The sequence below is a fragment of the Podospora pseudocomata genome, assembly GCF_035222375.1.
Source record: "Podospora pseudocomata strain CBS 415.72m chromosome 1 map unlocalized CBS415.72m_1, whole genome shotgun sequence".
In the NCBI taxonomy this organism is placed as follows: Eukaryota; Fungi; Ascomycota; class Sordariomycetes; order Sordariales; family Podosporaceae; genus Podospora; species Podospora pseudocomata.
This window is the reverse complement of record NW_026946363.1, coordinates 7,561,413-7,582,078: the sequence shown is the minus strand read 5'-3', so window position 1 is coordinate 7,582,078 and position 20,666 is coordinate 7,561,413. Positions and strand designations below refer to the sequence as shown.

At 52.8% G+C, this 20,666-nt stretch overlaps 7 protein-coding genes across 7 annotated transcripts; 4 read left to right on the top strand and 3 right to left on the bottom strand.

The window, feature by feature from the left end:
- Positions 1 to 467: 467 nt before the first annotated feature.
- On the top strand, positions 468 to 1,205 carry QC762_124030 (uncharacterized protein). Its single transcript, XM_062886823.1, has 2 exons — positions 468 to 715; positions 772 to 1,205. Exons 1-2 carry the CDS (start codon positions 562 to 564, stop codon positions 1,071 to 1,073), a joined length of 456 nt encoding a protein of 151 aa, XP_062749983.1. The 5' UTR covers positions 468 to 561; the 3' UTR covers positions 1,074 to 1,205.
- Positions 1,202 to 2,380, bottom strand: QC762_124020 (uncharacterized protein; the record flags this gene model as incomplete). The annotated part of the gene is made up of 2 exons (XM_062886822.1): positions 1,202 to 2,258; positions 2,313 to 2,380. 2 exons carry the CDS (start codon positions 2,378 to 2,380, stop codon positions 1,202 to 1,204), a joined length of 1,125 nt encoding a protein of 374 aa, XP_062749982.1.
- Positions 2,381 to 2,775: 395 nt separating this feature from the next.
- KRR1 (ribosomal RNA assembly protein krr1) lies at positions 2,776 to 4,497 on the bottom strand (the record flags this gene model as incomplete). Its single annotated transcript, XM_062886821.1, has 4 exons — positions 3,661 to 4,497; positions 3,406 to 3,598; positions 3,187 to 3,343; positions 2,776 to 3,133 (listed from the first exon to the last, which is right to left on the bottom strand). The coding sequence occupies exons 1-4, from the start codon at positions 3,913 to 3,915 to the stop codon at positions 2,776 to 2,778; spliced, it is 963 nt and encodes a 320-aa protein (XP_062749981.1). The 5' UTR covers positions 3,916 to 4,497.
- On the top strand, positions 4,275 to 7,455 carry QC762_124000 (uncharacterized protein; the record flags this gene model as incomplete). The annotated part of the gene is made up of 4 exons (XM_062886820.1): positions 4,275 to 5,507; positions 5,670 to 5,745; positions 6,273 to 6,467; positions 6,529 to 7,455. Exons 1-4 carry the CDS (start codon positions 5,299 to 5,301, stop codon positions 7,453 to 7,455), a joined length of 1,407 nt encoding a protein of 468 aa, XP_062749980.1. The 5' UTR covers positions 4,275 to 5,298.
- A 918-nt stretch (positions 7,456 to 8,373) lies between these two features.
- Positions 8,374 to 10,449, bottom strand: QC762_123990 (uncharacterized protein; the record flags this gene model as incomplete). Its single annotated transcript, XM_062886819.1, has 1 exon — positions 8,374 to 10,449. One exon carries the CDS (start codon positions 10,447 to 10,449, stop codon positions 8,374 to 8,376), a length of 2,076 nt encoding a protein of 691 aa, XP_062749979.1.
- Positions 10,450 to 12,504: 2,055 nt separating this feature from the next.
- On the top strand, positions 12,505 to 13,944 carry QC762_123980 (uncharacterized protein; the record flags this gene model as incomplete). Its single annotated transcript, XM_062886818.1, has 1 exon — positions 12,505 to 13,944. The coding sequence occupies one exon, from the start codon at positions 12,505 to 12,507 to the stop codon at positions 13,942 to 13,944; it is 1,440 nt and encodes a 479-aa protein (XP_062749978.1).
- A 3,201-nt stretch (positions 13,945 to 17,145) lies between these two features.
- QC762_123970 (uncharacterized protein) lies at positions 17,146 to 20,544 on the top strand. Its single transcript, XM_062886817.1, has 3 exons — positions 17,146 to 17,919; positions 17,978 to 19,387; positions 19,463 to 20,544. The coding sequence occupies exons 1-3, from the start codon at positions 17,631 to 17,633 to the stop codon at positions 20,017 to 20,019; spliced, it is 2,256 nt and encodes a 751-aa protein (XP_062749977.1). The 5' UTR covers positions 17,146 to 17,630; the 3' UTR covers positions 20,020 to 20,544.
- Positions 20,545 to 20,666: the final 122 nt, after the last annotated feature.

The window sequence follows — 20,666 nt, the reverse complement described above, 5'->3', positions numbered from 1 at the left end:
CATGCACGATATATCGATCGTGTCACCACCAAACATATTAAATGGGGTTCGTGTCGGCGGAGAAGGGGTTTTGCTAATGTGGCGGGTCGATAGACTGTCACAGGAGGCAAATGGAAGGATAGCTTTTCGAGCCCATCTTGTAAAATAATTGGAAGGGCCACTTCTCAGTATGAACTGCTCGTCTCATATCTGTTGAGGGCCATATCACATCATCACATCACCCCTGTCGTTCTTCACTGCCGCAAGCCCGCCAATATTCAGTATCCTGTGTGAGTGCAAGACAGAGTTCACTCATATGTAACTGAGATCAATCAAAATATTTAATCTCCTGTATTGGAACCAGTTTGTCTTTCACGTTGATGGCGGAACTGTGTCAGGGGCATCAAATGCGCGGCCGGGTTAGGGTCGGGGCGCCCCACCTGAGAATCTTGGTGGACATGCGACGCGTCTCCAATCGCGTTTCAATTAAACTCTCCGTTGTTGACGCGCTCCTTTCAACTCATCCCACTCAAGACACCAGAAAGGATATCCATCTCATCCTTCTTTGATCGAATCTACAAAATGGGAACATCGCAACCAATTCTTGACATTGGCTCTGCCTCCTCTTCGCCAAAGAGAACGACGGCCCACCTTCTCCCTTGCAAAATCCATCATACCGGGCCAGTCGAACCAACACAGTCCTTCTGGGACCCACAAACATCAACATCATCAACAGGTATGCCCTCTAGCATTTTCCAGGTCTTTTTCATCCATGACTAACATTCTCTGCAGGCATCAAAGAAGCCTACTTCCGCGGCCGCAAGCTAAGAGGCAAGCCCGTCGCATTGCCAGAAGGATACAAAGGTGTTGTTGCCATCTCATCATTACCAGATCAGAACGGAAAGGCAGATGTGATAGATCTCGAGAAAAATAGCCATGGGAGACTGGAGGTGCAAGCTGAGTTTGACGAGGTAGTGGTCTGGGGTCATGAAAGCTTAGCTGACGCAGCCGCGGATGGGTATGTAAGGAGTCTGGAGGAGTGGGTGGGTGTCGCCGCGGCGATTCATTCTCTTGATAATGGGGATAGTAAGTAGTGGGACGATTTGAAGGAAGGTTGCCTGAACATTAGGGAAACAAAAGTCGCGAGCGTTTCAAGAGCTGAGCTCAGCATAAATCATCAGCAAAAAGGCTAGAGATTGATACAGAGAAGTTGCACACATCCCTACAACTTGGGTGACCTCGCCCCTTCTTCCTCTCGGTCTACCAGGATGACCAATTTGCCAAACTGCTTGCCACCCTTGAGATCCTCAAACAGCCCATCGATGTCCTGGATGTTCTCCAACCCACCGCTCACAACCCGGCTGACAACCGGCTTGATTTTGTTCTCGTCCACAAACTTGACCATGTCCCCAAACTCAGCCCTGCTGCCCATGCTCGTGCCTCTCAACTCAATATTTTTTAACACGGCATTCATGTTCCACTCCATTTTCGGTCCCACTGTCATCCCATACACCACAATCTTGCCTCCCTGCTTTAGCATCTTGATTCCTTTGGCAACAATATCTCCTCCCGACCCGTCGACAATGACATCGATAAACGGCCTTGTCTTGGGCAGCTGCTTCAGCAGTGTCTTTTCCCAAGTCGCCTCAGTATACAACACCCCACCCTTGGCGCCCATTTCCAACGCCTTGTTGATCTTTTCCTGCGACGACGAAGTAACATAAACATTGCACCCCTTCTTCACCGCAAACTGCAAAGCCGCGAGCGCGACACCTCCGCCAATCCCCGTGACCAACACATTCTGACCTCTTTCGGCCTCCCCCTTTGTGATCAGCGCTCTCCACGCCGTCAACCCAGCCAAAGGCAGCGCAGCCCCTTCCACGGATGTCAAGTGGCCCGGAGCAGGAAATACCTCCTCCTCGGGCACCACGATGAAGTTTTGAGCCGTTCCTTGATCAGAATAACGAGCCGACCCGCCAATTACACTCCATTCCTTTTCCTCCCTGTTGGTTTCCGTCGCAGGAATGGGTTCAGGGCCGTCAGTTGATGAAATCCAGCCGCGCGAGGGTGTGACCAAGACGGGCTTGTTGTACAACGGTGATGAGCTTGGTGAAACCACAGTTCCATAACCATCGGCTAGCAAAGGGGCAGAAAAGGAGATGCCGGGGTAGAGGTGCTGGCGGATGAAGAGGTCGCGGTGGTTGAGAGCGCTGGCCTGCACTTTGACGAGCACCTGGCCCGGTCCGGGCGTGGGAACAGGTGATGTGTTGAGGTGAAGGCTTCAAGCTTATTAATACTTGGTGAGAGAGTTGCATGGGAACGCCAAAACTCACGGATAATAGACCTTGCCCGGCTTTGCACCTTCGATAGGCTTGATGGTGAGGCTCTGATTTTGAGGCATGGTGAATGTGGTGAATCACCTTAAATCGAGATATCAATTAATGTACATAAATGCAGTCAGTAATAACGAAAGGGATCAACCTTGATGAGCCACTGGGTGTCGTCCCTTTAAGAAATCGAATCCCGGCGCTAAGGAGTTCGGGCCCGGATCTGCCTTCCCCACGTTCCCCCGCACCAACGGATATGGAAACCGATGACGCCAGTGCCTCGGTTCCTTTTCCAAACTCGCCAACCAAAAGAGGATCACTGTCCTCAAAGCAAAAAAAGTCACAAAAGCAGAAGATTTGCGCCAACTCAGTCAGCATCAGGCCCTGCTTTGGGTATCATGGGCTCTGGATTCGAACATCCAGATTGACAGGTCTCCATTACAACTCCCTTTCCCTCCGCCACTCAACCTCAATCGCGCGATGTCTTTCTCTTCTTGGACTTGGAAGCACTTTCCTCCGGCGGCACATACTCCTTCTCGCGTTCTCGCTTCTTTTCCTCCTTCTTCTGCTTCGACTTCTCCGCGCGCTCTTGCTCGGCCATCCGTTGCTTCGCCTCCTTGCCCAAAAAGTACTCGCCACTCTCGATCTGCAGGTCGACCTTGCTCTTCTCGGGTGCAGGGGGGAATGGCGTGTATGTTTTCTTGGACTTGTCCGTGACGACATGTGGCTTGTGTCTCTTGGACAATGTGCGCTTCTTGAAGTTTGGTAGGTACCGGCTCCAGTCTTCCTGTGCCAGGGCGGGATCCTTGGCCAGCTCTCTCTTGATCCTAGACACCGTCAGTGAATCTGTTCAGTGTGTGGGCGAAAAGGACAAGCTTACATTAGTTCCTTGATCAGGTAAATAGGATGCACATTTTGCATGGTATCCTCCACGACCCTTCTTACTTCCTTGAGCCCTTTGAATGGACCCATCACTGATACTGTGTTACCATGGACCAAGATATAGGTCTGGGTAAGAAGTTCTAGCGCTTTCAATGCTGTAACGTGTGTCAGCTGTGGGCTGCCGTAGGAGGTGAAAAAAACCGTGCACAAAACGTACTGGTGCCATTCTGTCCCAGAATACGTTGCCGCCTCTTGACAAACCGCTCCTTATTCCGTACCATGCTGCGAATTTTGATGATATCGCACGCCATTCCGTCCTCCAAAATCTTGATTGCCTGGGGTGCTGGAACCGACCGCGCCAAAAGTTTGATCAAGTCTCTCGCGTTAAGAATAGCGGCAGGGTCGTATGTCTAGATGTGATTGGTCAGTATCTGGTATAATAGTAAAGTTGATTGAAGACGTGGTTGCTCACCTTTCGGGTCGTCTTGACAGTCATGGAACCCTCAATAAGATCCAGAACTGCATCAATGCCGTATTTCTCCAGGGACTTGGTGACGAGCGGCCAAGAATCCTTCAGATAGCGCTCACGATACTTGGGAAATAGTGTCATGAATGAAGATTCCTCCAGGAATGCGCCAGACGAATCCTCCTTGGTGAACGGGTCGACCTTCCATTTGTCAACGTCGTCGGTATCCCATGGCTTCTCCTTCTTGTGTGTCGATGGCATATTGTCGCAAAGAAATTCGGCGAATCCTTTTAATTCAAGGCAGACGTGGTGGAGTACTGATTTGCGGTGGTAACAATTACTGCCAATGTCAAAGAACGTGCCGTGCTGCGACTCGAGATTTGCGGTTTGTTGATGTTGGAAATATCCTGGCTTGTCTTCGATGGAAATTTTTGGAGCACAGTACCTTGCAGGCCAGAAAGTGGGGCACACATGTCAAAGCTCGACCAGCTGACGGCTTGTCCTGCCACTTGGCGGCCGGCTTTTGACTGGCCATGAACTGTCTTGATCAATCATTGAATTCAGCTCAGGAACCATAACGCTTGCGGTTCTTCATGCGCCAACTATGGTGTTTTTGACGTGCTATAATGGATACTGGCACACAGTACAAACCACCATGGACATTGGGGTCGCTGGTTGCTTCTTATCGCCAAGCTCCTATCTCGTATCTTATCTGCTAAACTTGGTCTCACCTTGCTTCCAGGGTCTGCCATGTAGACAAGTAAACGAAGGATCAGGAGAAAAGCGTCACCTTAATATTATGTATAGACTTATAGATGGGATCTTGTTTTGCGCTCCTAAGGGGGATGAGAGCATAGACATGATCACAAGTGATATTTGGATATCCCTTCAGATGTGACTCCCAAATACTATTTGATCACTACCTACAGTGTAGGTTATTTCGAGGCTCTGCTGGACGATAAGCTGCAAACCAAGCCAATCAGCGTGCCAAGCGTCCAAATATAGCGGTCGGTCCCTAGCCACTCAAAAAGATTTGGATTAGCGCTACTGTGTAATTCCGTGTTGTAACACAGGAACCTACAAGTCGAGGCTCGATCGTCCTGCACTGGAAAAGGGGATTTGTTTCTTGTATTGTTCGTTCTGTTTATTCCCCGTGTCGGCTTTTTCCCTCGTTTGCCTTGCGCAAAAAAGACTGATTAGTATTGTAATGTCTTAGATCGAGAGAGAACGAGGAAATCTCCAGTCTTTGTCCGCTTTTGCCGCCTACCGCTTCCCTTTGCAATTGTTGGCACCCGTCGCGCGTGTTTGGCGAATTCACCACTGCCTCTCGCGCCCCCCATCTCGCATGCTCCGATCCATTGCACTGCCCTTAGCACGACTGCCGTTCGAATCGCTGTGCGGCACCGCTTCTTTTCCCGGCTCCCCCGACCGCCCGGCCCCGGGAAACCTGTCTCCTTCCGCAGTCTTCCGTCGACGCCCCTCCAAGTTTCTTTCGCGACCGCGACCTTTCAACGGCGCACAGTGTTTCTCACGACCTCGATCAAACTGGCGCAATTACAGCCTCCCCATCTCTCCCCTTTGCACCCGGAGCCGACGCCGCCCCCGGATATCAATCAGCAAATCCCCTTTCATCCTGACTGGAAGATGGACGAAAGCGCGGCGACCGAAGGCCTGTCATCGGGGCCACCACTGCCCTCAGCTCCTGAGCCCGAGGCGCGGCCTACTTCTCCGAGCCTGGCAGCGACGCACCCGGATGCGCCTAGTACAGCCTCTGGCAGTACGCCCTTGAACCCGCTCCCGGGTATCTCTACATTCGCCCCTGGTACGGGCACCCCTCAGATACAGCAGCCTAGGTCAGTGTTATTTTTCTTTGTGGCGCATGGAGCTGCTGGAGACGCGCATTCGAACTGTATTCGTTGCAGGCCATTGTGACTCCGGTTCATCCAGTCCGTAGCTGTCACTGCTTGCTTGCCTGTTTATGGAACTAACTTGACTAACGCATTTGTTTCGTTCAGGCCTGTTGCGATCGCGCCTGCGATGCCTCCTAGAACGTCGCCTGCGAGCACCCATCCTGGCCCGGGTGGTAACTTGGTACGTTCAGATTCACACTTTGTTTGCTCGTCAATTCCACCCATGTCGTATAGACGATCTCGACAATCCATCACCGAGGCCCGATTGTAGTGCTTGCAGAGGGGTTTGCGAATCAATCCAAGGACGCACGGGTTCAGGGAGAGTCGGACGGAACCCATGTCCATTGTTGGCCGCCCTTTTCCCCTCCAATTGGCTCTTCACGATGTCATCAGGGTGAAAAAATCCGGTGGGGTTGCGCTTATCTAAGCCCCCAACCCACACTGGCTCCCGCGCTGTCTGCAGATCGATCAGTCGCCCAAAAAGCGATTGTGTTATCACTGGTGCCCCACACTTGGGATCCGTTCAAAAATTTCCTTATCATCTTCTTATCATCCCTCCTCCACCTCCCATATCTATCCCTCCCTCGCATTTATCAAGGCGCCTTATCGTCACGATCTAATCGCTCTGCCCCTTTCTTTCGTCAAATCGCCTTGGAGCGCACCGCCATCATGGCAACCATGGCTAACCATGACCGTGAATCAACACAGCCCACATGCCAGAACTGCGGTACCTCGACCACGCCGCTATGGAGACGTGACGAGCACGGCGCCGTCCTCTGCAATGCCTGCGGTCTCTTTCTCAAACTGCATGGCCGACCTCGGCCTAGCTCCCTCAAGACCGACGTTATCAAGAGCCGCAATCGCGTCAAGACTATGCGCCCTGATCTTGCAAAGCAGAAAAAGGTACGCAATTGAAGCGCAGGAGGTGTCCAGCCACCAAATCACTAACCGCATCCCCGCCCAGGCGCAACAAAACCAAGCTCCCCCCGCTGGCGCCGACGTGAACGGCGCTGACCTTGCCAATGGGAATGGCGCTCGCAGACCGTCGCAAAAATCGACCAATGGCCACATGGACGACACAAACTCCCCCATTTCACGCACCGGAACACCGAACATGTACAACCCGCACATGGCGCCAATGTACGGAAATCAAGATGAACAGTTTCAGGCGCAACAGCTGTCCGGGTTTCAAGTCGCCAGCGGGCCTGGTGGCCATGCTTCACCCCTGAATGGCGAGCGCACAGATATGCCTCAGGGACATGACGAGAATTCGCAGCTGAGGACGCGTGTGAGCGAACTCGAGGTCATTCAAGAATTGTACCGTGGACGAATCCAACAACTCGAACAAGAACAGCAACAGCTGCAAGCGCAAGCCCGACAGCAGCCAGAGAATGGCGGCTCTGATTCGGATGCCCAGCTCCGCGCACAAATGGATGCTCTGACGGATGCCCTCAACCAGGCTCGAAGCCAGAATGAAACCTTGACCGCCCAACTCGAGGTCGCGACTGTTCAAGCCGAAACCCTCAGTGCTGCGCATGCGCAGTTGCAAAACGAGCTGGAGGAAAGCCACCGCAGGGAAAACATGCTTAAGCGGCGCCTAGATGAACTCGAAGTTGAGCTCAAGGAAGCCAGGGATTCCCGGGATCACACATTCGAGGACGGACGAGCTGCCAAGAAGCCAAGGGTAGAGGAACCAGAGCAACCGATTGTCTTTGAACAACAGCATGATCATCAGCAGGAAGAAACTCTTCCCCAACCCGTTTCCATTCAAATCGTTCCCATTCCCGAACCGGTTGTCAACCCCGCGGCGGAGACTGCCCTTGAGACAGCCAACGAGACGTTACCAGAGTCAATGGAGGAGGATACAAAGATCGAAGTGACCGCGTCATAGCAAAACGTCTGGCCCACGGGCTCTGCTCGGCTTGATTTTTATTAGCTCTCCGGCTTGGTTTAGATGGGTTCGAGGGATGGCATAAAACGTACAGCTTTAGGCCCTGGGTTCCGTTCTTGTTATTCCCGATCTTGGCGTCAGTCTCCTCTTCTTGCTTCTCTTGGTTCTGTGGTCCTTTTCGAGATAAAAAGTACTAGCGACACGTGGGGAAACGGGAAATGCACCGGGCTGGCTTTTTTTTCTAATGGGTAGCCGGCAACCCGGATGGACGAAACGGGGCACGGGAAGGATTTTGTTATTTGGTTTTGTCTGTGATTCGAAGCGAAGCGACCTTTTTGTTTTCTTTGCTGGGTTGGGTGGTTTGCGTGGTTGGCGACCATGAAGCACGAACTGTGTCGGGTCATTATGTCTCTTAATATACCTCTTCTCTCGTCATTTGTTTCCTTCATTTTCATGAGTTTAGGGGGCAGTAGTAGTGTGTCGGGTTGGTCAAAAAGTAGGAGGCCAGAAGCAAAAAGGATTCGCGATGTCCTGATCTACTCGCGGTTTACTCTCTGGCTTTTTAACTTCTGGCTCGGTTGAGTGCTGGTGGCAATCAAACGGTGGATCGTGGCTTTGGGAATAAAAACTGATGTGGCTCAGTGCGTGTGTGTGTGTGTATGTGTGTGTGTGCACGCGCTTTGACTGGTGATGAGAACTCCTATGGAGCAATTAGTTGGGATGGACAGTACAATCAGGTATATACATTATGCAGGTGTTGATGGTCTCGGCGAGATGGGCACACAAAACGGGACTGTTTCGTCATTATCATTTTACTTGGTACGATATCCAATAGAGCCTTCATTCCGTTATCACACTGCGTCTTGACATGGTCTCCAGTTTACATTGGAATGCCCTTCCGTCTTGTTTACTCACAACTCAAGGGTTCAAAAACTGCTCAACCATAACATCACAAACCTCCCCCATTGTGGGCCATCTCCCACGTTTCAGCAAGTCCCCCAAGACCACAGCCCCCATCCTCGTTGAGTTCACCGCCACCCCCTCGGTCAAGTATGTCTGCTCTGGTCCAGAGAGCTCCCTCTTTTCCGCTTCCATCCATTTCCTTTCTGCCTCCTTCCTCGCAGCGTCCAGCACCGCCTCCTCGTCCTCTTTTTCCCACAAATTACACTTTGTGCATTCTTTGCATTTTGTCCCATCGCCCTGTGGCCGGAAATGCTGACAAAAATGTTGATAGCCGACATCTTGCGTCGACGCGCCGTTCCCAATGTCCTTGCGGCAGACGTAGCACATCTTGTACCCGCACGGGCAGGTCAGCTTGTTGCAGCCCGAGGTCTTGACAAACCCAGTGTTGCATTTGGGACAGACCCGTTTGATGGCCAAGCTCATTGCCTGCTCCACCTGCGTTCGGAGAGCGACAAGGCTGGACTCATTGCATACATGAACATCCTTCCACGCCTTGTTGCACAGCAGACAGGAGGCGCGGCCGCAGAGAGGGTTCTGGCACATAAAGCGGAGACCGCGACGGCGGCGGCGTTGGCGTTGACGAGCAGCGCGGAGCTCAGCCATGACGCTGGTGCCGAAGGTTTGGTGGGAGATGAAGAGCAGGAATATGATAAAAGCCATCAGAAGAGCCAGCGGGGCCAGGAAGGGGACGGTGAAGAGGCATGCGACGACAAGGATGATATTCCAGATGTTGACAGAACGGGGCCTGAGCTGAGTTTCAGTCTCAGGGTGGTAAATATCGTCTACCTCGGCGTAGGAGCAAAAGGGGCAGTGGATTATCGGCAGACCGGTCGCAACCAGAGAATTATCGGCGAGTCGCTGGTCAAGTTTGTGAAGCTTCTCAGGGCCGGTCTTATCTTCCATCAGCGCCCGGTGTAAGTGATGTGATGGAATGCATCCGGCACACTCTGTTGATTCGGCGGCTGGGCACCGGAGGGTTCCTGTGTTTGGGTCAATGCTGCGCTGCCAACCTTGGCCAAAGATGGCTTCTGTGAGTGTGTGCTGTACACAACGAAAGCAGATCATGTGCCCGTTTGCACTACAAGAAGTGAACTCCTCGAAGACAGACTCGGTATAGCAGCAAACGCACTCCAGCAGATTGTCTGTCTCCTCGGCTTCGGCGTTGTTCATGGCTACGGCCAACTCGTGATCCTTTGCTTCGCGTTCAGCTCGCTGCTTCGTTTTCAGTGGCACAATAAGGGCATCATACAGCTCCCTGTCGAGCTCAGCGCTTCCGGTAGACTTGATAGTCGGGACGATAGACCCTTGGCCAGTTGATTTATAGATGATCAGGGGGTGTTGGGCCGCCACAGCAGCCGAGATAACTTTGCGTCCCCGGAATAAGGAAGAGATAGTGAAGCGCCACGACTTGGATGCCAACCCCACGAGAGTCTCTCGGGCTTCTAGGTAGGAGTAGTTATGCTCAGCCAGGACGGCTTTGATGGTTGATCGCTGCAAGCCTTTGAATTCCTGCAGACCCAGATTCTCCACGGCAGCTCTGTACTCATGGCTTCTAAAGACTTCGGTCGGTGGCACGCGCTCGAACCCTCGATTGATATCTGCGGCATTCTGGCCGGGCCTTTGCTGGTGCTCTTTGGCAGCCATGCCGCCTGGTCCGTCCTTGTCAATCCTCCAGCGGCCTTTCACCCAGACGGCACGATTCTTGAGCAAAGCGTCGGCAGCGAGAGCAAGCCTAGATTCTCCGTCAAAGTTGGTCAACAGTTCTCGGAATACTTCGATTTGGATGTCGGGGAAGACGGCTGCCAGTGCGTCGAGACAGGCATTCAGCTCTCGCAGGTCGGGTGCTGTCTCGCCAAGGGGCCTCAGATGTTCCTCTTCTGCGATATACTCTGGAAGAGCATGGCTGACAGCATCCTTTGGAGTTCTAGCTGCCGGTGTCATCTCGAGGGGAGTGTTTGCGGCCGGGACTTTATTGCTCTTTCGCGCGCCGCGATGGGCTGTCGAGGAGCCCATCAGGTCTGGAAAGCCCATTCGGACGGCTGTGGCGTGGCACAAGGCTGGAATAGCAATACCATGCTGGGTTTGTGGGCAAAAAGGCTTATGTTTTTTGAGCGGGGCGTCTTGGTCCCTCGTTGCTGATGGGTCATATCAACATTTCAAGCTTGAGGCTGTGTAATAATATCGCGGGGTAGGTGCCTGTCTTGCAGAAGGGTTGACTGGACTCCCTTGAAATCGACAGTTGTCTATGCAGGCAGGAAGCCCGGAGACGCCCCAGCACTTTCAGTTGAGCTGATGGAGGTGGTGTGTGAAGTGGGCTGGAGAGGCCACAACTGCCTTCAAACACCAAAGAGGAGACGCAAAAAGCGGGCGTGTGATCCGTGCCCAGACCCCGCCACGGAGCCGCGAGTGGGGTGCCTGGCAGCCCGCCTCACCGCCGGGCGGGTTGGGGATTCGGTGTGATATGCAGCAGCTTTCACCTTTAGATGAAGAATACCTCGTTATGTATTCTCCGCGGTCCAAATAGGCCCATCAATCCAGGGACCGTGAGCAGGCAGTACACCAGGTCTGTAAGCTGGAGATGGTACCCGACTGATACTAAAACAGTCTAACACCCTGATACGGACGCAAGTTCTGAATGAGGCTGCATCGCCTTGGGACATCTCATGCAATCAACACACTTTTCGGACTAAAACCACCAACCGGGTCTTGTCTAGTGTTCCGACGGCACACAAGAAATAATAGAAACCTTGACCTGACTGGACCTTGATTGAGATCCCTCCACTTCACACCCGTTGGTGGAAAGGTGAGAGAACAGCGGCATCTTCGGTGTGCGTGGACACAAGCGTCGAGCCAGAGGTGAGACATCGAGACGGCCCAAGGAGCGGGACTGTCACTGTGGAACGTCCTCTGCTGTCGATGTCCGCCTTTTTGTTTCAAGATTCCTAACTTTATTAGCGGCAAAGTGCGGTCTGTCTGGCGGTTTTCTTCATCAATCATACTTTAAACCCAAAAGAGGGGCAAGTGGCTACATGTAACACATCATGATCAGGTTACTGTTGATGGATACATATGACCAAGGCATGCTTTCGTCAGCACCAGTGGATTGGATAGGTTGCTGGACTCATGCCCCGTGTTCTCAGGGCTCACGAGCCATTGAAAGAGGAAGAGGTACAGTAGGTAGGTAGGTGTCCATCCCGCCATTCCGGCCTTGTGCAACAAACGGCAGGAGAGACATCACTACTGCTCCGTTCGTTAGAGACAGCAACTCCACCACAACACCAAGACTTCTGATAAGATCGGGAACTTGATAAGTTTGGAAAGTGCGGAAGGCGATGAGATCGGGAATGGCGTGGCATTAGTTGGTGATGCTTGCTCACCACGCACATCGGTGACCTTTCACGTGGTGTCAGCGTCTCCGTTTAGGTGACGGGAGGCGCATTCCATGACTTTTCCATCACACCTCCATTTCGGTCACACAGAGGCAGAGGCTGCACACCGCCAGCCATCCATCCATGGGCCTGCACCAGGCCGCTAATGCAACTGTGGATGCAATTGGTCCCCTGTCGCTGTCGGAAGCCCAGGCTGGCGAATCCAACTGTCGTGTGCGTCGTGGTCGCCCTTGTCTGTCTTAAGCTCACCGACTTCTTGCCCAAAAGTTTCGGTGTCAAAGCCCGTCGAATTTTTCCTTCTTCGCGTGCCCAAGAGACGGCATTCCATGGAAACTGCAACACCGGCAACCGAGCAGCATGTGCTAGTGCAAGGGGCAGGGAACGGTTTGGCTCCATTTCTGCTTTTTACCCCTGGGTCGCCATCTTTTGGGCCCTGCATCTGGATGTGAAGGTTGTTGTGTCGGTGTCAGCCCGCCAGATCGGTTCTGCTTGGCGGTATAAAGATCAAAAGTCCGCCTTTTCCCTTCTCGCCCGCCACTTTTGCCATTCGTCATAACCTCACCCACGTTGAATTACGGTTGGCTTATATTTCTGATATCTGTCTTGTCTTCTCCTGCTTCCATCACTTTCATCTACATCATATGGGACCTACTGGTGCTTGCCGATCTCGTCCTCCCATGCTCCTTTCACCTCCAGCATGGACCTCCTCCCCATCGAGCTGGTGCGAATCGTCTACCAATACTGCGACCTGCCTACCGTAACGGCCCTCCGCCTGGCATCACGAAAATTTGCCGATATAGGATACGACTACCTCCTCCTAGACCACTTTGCAGTAGTAGAATGGAGAGATGATGTTCAAAGGCTACATTCGATTGCTCGCCATGACCGTCTTCTTGGCAAGCCCCGGTCACTGGTCTTCCATTTGGCAAAAGTAGATGTGGGACGGGCCCAAGAAACCACCTCTCTGCATCAGTGGCTGAGGCGCCGCGAGGGTCATGACTTCATTCAGGAGGGCTGGTCTCGCTATCACAAGCTCGAAGAGCGTGCCACCCTGGTGGCTCCGTTACACACTCGCCAGTCTATGCTCGAGGCCACTTTGAAGCGGCTACCTAACCTGGAGGTCGTTGATATCAACTTCACCAAGAACCCGTACGGCATTGACTTGTTTGATCAGGTCTTTTCGTATCACCACTGTCGCAAACAAGACCGACTTCGCGCCTCAAAGGACCTTGATGCCATCCTTTCCGCGCTCCCTCACGCTCGTCTTCAGTCTCTGAGTATCGATCAAGTACCCCTGGAGCTCTTTCGTCATCCAGATGCTCGGCAGCGATGGTTCGACTGTGCCCAGACGTTTGCAGGCCTCTCCCGGTTGGATCTGGTGCTTGATATTCCCCGTCAGATGGGCCCTGCCTCGCGGTCCAGAGCGATCAACGGGTTGGGACGGGTCCTTCAGTCCGCCAACAATGTCACACACCTGCGTCTAGCTTTCCACACATATCATGCGCCGGCCGAGAAGTTTGAGCTCTCTTTCAGGGCTCTGTTCGCCGGTGACTTCACCTACAAAAGGCTCACGGATCTGAAGCTCGAGGGCATCTCATGCTCTGAGGAGGATCTCAAGTCCTTCCTACTCCGCCACTCCCCCACACTCGAGAGACTCCGACTTGGCGGTCGTGGCCTCGCTAAGCCACTTGAGCTCAGTATCGGAGGCATACACCTACACAACGGACGGTGGCGCTCGTTATTCACCGGGCTAAAGGAGAAGCTCACTGCGCTTCAGCGATTTCACCTGGAAGGCGATATTGAGAGCGGTGATGCCTATACGCGCACCAGGGAGGTTTGGGATTTTCTGCCCGTGGTCAGCGACGACTGGAATACGGTACATCAGGAGGATGGATTTGAGGGCTGGTATAAGAAGTCTGCTTCGAGGTGCAAAGAAAACTTTGACTCTCTGGGTCTAGAGCGGTTTTTGATCTCAGGGGGCCCGTGGCCGATGTTCATCAAGTATGGAAACACGTCCGCCTACCCCAGCCCTTACAGTTCCCCGGGTCAATCGGGTTCTTCCAGCCCAGTGGATTCGCCCAGCCCCACGTCTTCGGGCACGTTCAGCTCCTTTGGCTCACCAGCCCCTTCGGTCTGATGCATGGGAGTGACAAGGCAGCAGCTCACGACAGCAATCATACGACACGACCTCCACTCAAAAGATGTAAATAATCACATCACACACCTCACGACCTTTTACGATAATATCTTAGACCTACAACGTGTACCTCTTTTTCTTTTCTTGATGTTTTCATCAGCGAACAACATAATACAGCATTAGACGTTGTGGGACTGGCTGGTTCAGGAAGGCAGGTGTTCGTGTATCTTATTTGGGGGACAGGTGTTACGGAACATGGCTACATTTACACAAATATGTCTAGACACAGAGAATGCAAGCAATTGTCATTTGTTTTGGCGTGTTTGGTCAGATTTCACGACGTTGAGAGCACCTACTGGAATCATGTTTGATATTTGGAGACCGGTAAGCATTCCATGCAATTTGGACAGTCTCGAGTCCGCCAACACCTTTGTTGGCGATAATGTTTGTCTACCTTGATATGGGACACCTTGACTCACTCACCCTGTAACCGGCGACCTGAGCGTATTGGGCGGAGACCAGCACCGCCTCTACGTGTTGCTATTCAATACTCAAGGCATGGAAGTGGTGTAACACTCGAAGCAGCAATAATGGTTGGTCAAACAGTCCGAGGGCAGGCATCCATCACTGTGCTTGACAAGAAGGTGCACTTCTCTCGAGAAGACTGTGGTGTGTGCCTGACATAGAGAGTGAGATGAGACTCCCACACTTTTCAATGGGACAGAGCGTCATGACTTGAACCAGAGGTTTTGAAGGTGAGTGATAAACCATAGATCGTATCAGAACTTACCGACCCCCACTTTCTCATCTCGTCCCATATGTTGCTTATCGTTTTGTCATCCCAATGTTGTTGTAATAGTTGTGTGCCGTGCCGTCCTAAACTGTTGCGGTTGCATCAGACGCAGCGCCGCAGCACCGTTGTTTGAGTAAGCCATCGTTACATTGTGACATTGGGGGGTATTGGAGTTGTTGACAAGATGCTGTCGATCACCCAGCCTACATAGCCATAACCCGCATACCAAGGCTCGAGGGGCCTTTTTAAGGTGGAAAGACAAGCGGGAGACCTGAGAATGCTTCACACTCATCGGCGAATATCCTGGGCTCTACTCGTACGGATTACAGCTCTCTGATGCCTGAACTCTGTTCCTGGAGTCAGGTAGATGTTCCTTTTCTTCTACCTATTGCCCCTGACTAACACCCAATTCGTGACCAGTGTCGCTCCGCAACATGCACCGAAACCCAACTGATTCAACCCGGCCCCAACCGAAGCATATCAAAAAGCAAACAATGCGAGGGGGCTGAAGTGAGGGCAGCAATATCAAGGCATCCTGGGGTCCGTGCAATCACTCCAGGAAAGGATGTTTCAATGGTTGAACAAACCCAACTGCGCACCGCGCGGGGTCAACGAGACTACCGGCCGAGAGCTGAAGGCACAGACGGCAGACGAAAACGGTCGGCCAGGCAGATCATTCATTCAGTAGCATATGAAGGCGGATGTGGCTGAGGGCTGACTGCGCTTAGGAAATGCCCTGTGTTTAATTTATTTTGCATTTTCCGCCTGTGTTTCTGTACCTGTGTCCGTGTATGTGTATGTGAAACTTTGGTGGTGGTGTCTCGTGGGGAGGGCGAGGTTGGGAGTGACCATGCTGTTTTCAGTGGAGAGAGGGGCAGAAGCAGGCAACTTTGAGCTCCAACATTCCTGCACAATGAAAAGAAAAAGAAAAAGAAAACAAGTTTTGAATCAGCAAACTGAAATAATGCCGAATCAAACTTAGCAAGATGCTGATGTTTAAAATCGAACCAACACCTACCGAGCTCAGGAACGAGATGTCGTCTCCGTTGTCCTTGATCCAAAGTGGGGTCAAAACCAGGGACTAAAAGTGGTCAGTGCATCAGCTTAAAAGTATGGAAAGTGGGGACGGTTCGATGTGGGATCCCGCTTGTCTTGCAGGCCCACACTGAAACTCCACAGTTCGCATCCAAGATCAAGCTCACAGCCTCCGCCACTGCCGCATTCAAGGTATGGGATCCCATATTGCGCATATGTATACGCACCATCCCACAGGAAGGGAACAATATAAAACCATCGCATCAAACTCAGAGGTTCAAGTGCAAAATCGGTCAGATGAAAGGGGTGACAAACGGGACATTGTTGGGCGATGGTGAGGAAACAAAAAGAACTTTTCAAACCTATTCACAAGTGATATGAAAGGCACAATGCAGGGCTCCGTCCGGGTGAAATAGCGATGTTCCAGCCATGGTCACCCACCCAACCTTATTCACCACTTGGCAGGGACTCCCGTTCTTTGTCCAAGGAATTCCAGAGCACACCTGGCTTCTCACTCGTCGGTGTTCTCAAAAGCTGAAAAGAATGGAGCCATTCCGGGATGCATTCTTGATATCGTCCCGCCATCATTTCGCTCCGGATCCAGCAGCTTCAACACTCGCTTGCTAGGTCGCTTCCAGTTGTCTGGGAAAGTCTTTAGATTCCACTCGCTGACTGCAGCAAACTGCAAGCTCCGGATACAAACCCCTCCATCCGTGCTTTCTTCGCACCATCTTCACTTTTTTTCTTCTTCTTCATCCTCCTGTGTCTTGCATCGCCCCCTTCTCCATTTCTTCTGCCACCTGACCTGATACATACATCGACCCTCCTGAATACGGCTGCCTCGACCTTGCGATACTCCTGTCCTCTTCAGCCACACCCGTGCTCGCTCATGCTCGTCGCCGCCCAATCCGACCCCCCACTTGGTTCCGAACGGCGCAGGGCAAGTCCAAGACATCAAGAGATCGGCATTGGACGCTCCTAAACGACACAGAGCCCGGCTGACACCCGAACGTGCTCTCAATGGCCGCCGCATCATCAGACCCATCTCAGCCAGACGCAAATTAATGACAATATCTGTATGCTTTTTCACAGTCGAGCGATCCGAGGTACCGCCATCTCGCGATTAAACGCTTCTGCATGAGAATCACCGGCACGGCAGCAGAGAGTGTCATCGCCATCCGCATTGCAACCTACGACTCAAGCAGAAGCGCTAGGTCCCAGGCTGCAGCATCCTTGTCCGCCCAGAAACACCCTGGTCCGTGATCTCGCGCCTGGAGCACATCCCAGTCCATGAATCATTGTTAGGACAGTACTTCTATAGTAGGTCAAGCCTTTCCAGCTGCTTTCTTCCTGAGCATCACACCATTGTCAATGTTCGCTTGGATGGAATCTCCATATTCATGAGGACTGAAGAACATACATGGCAGTCGGATTGTTCCCAAAGCCTCTAGCATATCCTCCCTTCTATGGACGGGAGCATGCCTATGTCCTTGCCTTGCATCATACAATCTTCAAGCCAGGTTCCGCGCTAACGGCCGTCCAAGCCCTGGTTGCACATTCAGGGCCGTCAACTCCCCTGTGCAGTGCGTCCCTTGTGGTGGTTGCTTTTTTCCAAGCTGCGCGCTCGGTTGGCGTGATCATCGCCCACGTCACTTGTCCACAACAGTCGGGCTGCCGGGACTGGCCCGGAATTGTTTGGTTCGGCACTGGTCGGATCTGGTTGGGTTTTCCAGGTTCTTGCCTGGGTCAGATTGAAAACTCCCACCATCGTCCGTTCGCGAGTCTCCCCCTCCCTCCCCTATTCAGACGAGCTTGGTGAAAGGCCTGGTCGGCGTCGAGCTCGCCACAGTCCACCACCATGCAGCGTGTTTCGTCCTTTTTCCCCTCGTGGGAGCGGCCGAGGCAAGCCAGTATCAGCAGCACCAGGACGACGGCATCGACACCGGTGACGGATGCCCCGGCTTCAACACCGGGGGCTCTTGGGAAAGTTTTTGGATGGGCCGGAAAGATCGCCGTCCCTGCCCATCGTCTCAGCACATCATCGGCAGCGAGCAAGACACCTACCCGTTTCGATCGCGAGACATACTGGCCGACAACGCTCGACAAGGAATGTGACAAGGCTGCTAGAATACTAAAGTCGTTCTGCTGTGGGTCTACGCCGCATTCCAGACGGATGATTATTCATTTAAGCTGACGGGAAACTAGTCGATGGGTTTCAATTTCCAGAAGCGCAACCAATACGAACCGAATCACCACCTACCGATCCCCCATCGCAGTCTGCACAGATATACACTACCAAAAAGATCCCGCCTCGAATAATACAGAATGCCGTTGGTATCGCCATCTTCTCCTGTATGCGATCCGGCCTCTGGATGTCGGGCTCCGGTGGCGCTGGTCTCATCACCGCTCGGAAAGCTGATGGAACATGGTCACCTCCATCTGGAATAATACTCCACACAGCCGAGCTTGGCTTTGTGATCGGTGTCGACATATACGACTGCGTTCTGGTAATCAACAGCGTCCAGACCCTGGAGCTCTTCACCCGCCCGAGACTGATGCTGGGCGACGACGTCAGCCTCGCTGTGGGGCCGTTAACTGCCATGGAGGGCCCGGAACCGGAAATCAAGTGGAAGGAAATTGGTGATACTGTATTGACGTATGTGAAGGCTAGGGGAAAGCATCAAGCAGTGGCACTTGACGGATCCTTGGTCACAGAACGGACGAACGAAAACGAAAGATTTTACAGCGCCAATGTTTCGGTTTTAGACATCCTTGCTGGCAACGTCCCCAAGACTATCCCGGAAATGCGTCCTTTATTTGAGGTCATCAAGGCTGCCGAGGGTCGAACTGATTTTGACAAGCCCCTTTTTGAGTGGCTAGCACAGCAACCGGCTCCCGGAGACGCGGTCATCGAGATTCCCAGAATGCCCCCGCCGACACCTTCGACCCTCTCCTTCGGCATTCCCGACGCCAACGACCCGGACCCTTTTGGCGTTATAGGCCTTGAAATGGCCGGTATCGAGATCCGCGAAGCTGGCTCCAAGTTGAGACCGACGAGCACACAGTTCGAATACCACCCCAGTCCGACAAGCCCTGTCTTTGCTCGGTTCAGCCGCCAGAGCATAGAGACGTTCGTTTCTAGGAGCAACCGAGGCAGCTGCATGTCGTCGAGGACACAGGCCACCGCCGTGACGGATGCCTACACCCAGACGGACGTGACGAGCCAGGCTGAAACCAGCTTTAGCCGCGCAAATAGCGATGACGGGAAAGACGCGATGTCCGACAAGTTGCCTACTGTTGTTGAACCTGAGGAAGTTGACTACACAAAAGTTGACACAAGCTTCATTGAAAGACTCCGGAAACGCTCCTCGGAGGTACCCCCAGCACAGATTGCAGAGTTCAAAGAGATGGAAGTAATTCAGGAGGTCAAGGAGGAGAAGCTCGTAGAGCAGGCGAGGGAAACGCAAGTTGTGGCTGAGAAGGAGACTCAAACAATTTCTAGGGATGCCAATGCCCCTGCAACTTCGACCGGATCTCTCCCAGAGGCGGATGACGAGCGCGACGAAGATGCCGACGACGAAGATGACGAAGAGGATGAGGAGGAGCCTATCATCTGTGAGGTCGCTACCGCCGCTGCGCAGCCTACACGTTCGTCGATTCGCACTTCGCAAGTCACCCAGGTTATCCAAGCCAAAGGCGCCAATGTAGTAACCATCGCAAAACGAGTTCCGCCTCCTCTTCCCGCCAGGAGTCCGGCTCGCGTGTCTCGCGGTAGCAAAACTGAGTACGGTGACGTGTCGTCACTTCGAAGCCCCGTTCGCAACTCATTTCTCTCGATCTCGTCCCACACCGAGGATGTTGATACTGCTGGCGATGTTTCTATCGACGAAGCCATCTCAACCAGCGGTCAGGAGCAAAACTCGATCAAAGTCGACTCACGCCCCAACAGCCCTCGCCACCAAAAGAACTCGTCATCGGTCAGCACTGCCATTGCAGTCCAGACCAACTTGGAACAGAGAAAGAGTCATGAAAGCGACCAGGTCCCACCGGTACCGCAGAACATTGAACTGCCCTCGTCGGCGGAAGAGGAGAGTGAAAGAGAACCGCGGACCCCCCTTACGGAAAATGAGTTTCTCAGCGCCACTGAACATCCTCAGGAAGAGACCAAGGCGGCGAATGGCGCGAAAGCCCTAAGAATAATCTCGCCTTCTGGTAGCACAGAAGGAAGCTCGGTCGCTCTTTCTTGAGCGGATGGCGGTACGGCGCTTGATGGCGTTTGTTAGTGTGAAAGGGGACATACGTGGGTGGTCATGTTTGTATGTCATAGGACATGCACCTTTCTTCTGTTTAGCCGGCAGGCCTAAGCCGAGGCCGAGACTTGGGGGGAAATGTGTGGAATAGGTAGGGCTGGTGGTTTTTCTTTGCAACGGCTGATACCTTCATGACTGGGCGTTTTACAGGTCTTGGGTTGAACTGGGATGGGTTTGGGCGAATTCAACGCCTCGATCTTGGGCGTTTGGTGGAGAGGGTCATGGTTCACTGCCAGCGGGAGCTTGACGAGTGGACTGGGAGACTGGGCGATTTTGATATACCTTGGAATCTCTGTATTTAGTAATGTTTATGGGGGTGGCCTAACTACGGCTTTGGCACTTACGGCTCATATGGGTCAGTATAGGCATGATGAATGATACTCTCAGGCATCAGAGCTGGGACCAAGCTGTTTCAATATATTATACAAATCAGACTACGGCACCCAGTTGCTGTTCAAGACTGCCGAATGTAGCGTGTGCTTAACCACCACCGATTCAGGGGTTGTACTGCTGACGGCATGTGACTTACATAATCGCCCCACCCAAAATTTCAAGAGCTCTCTTGCACAGGACGACGCGCTCCG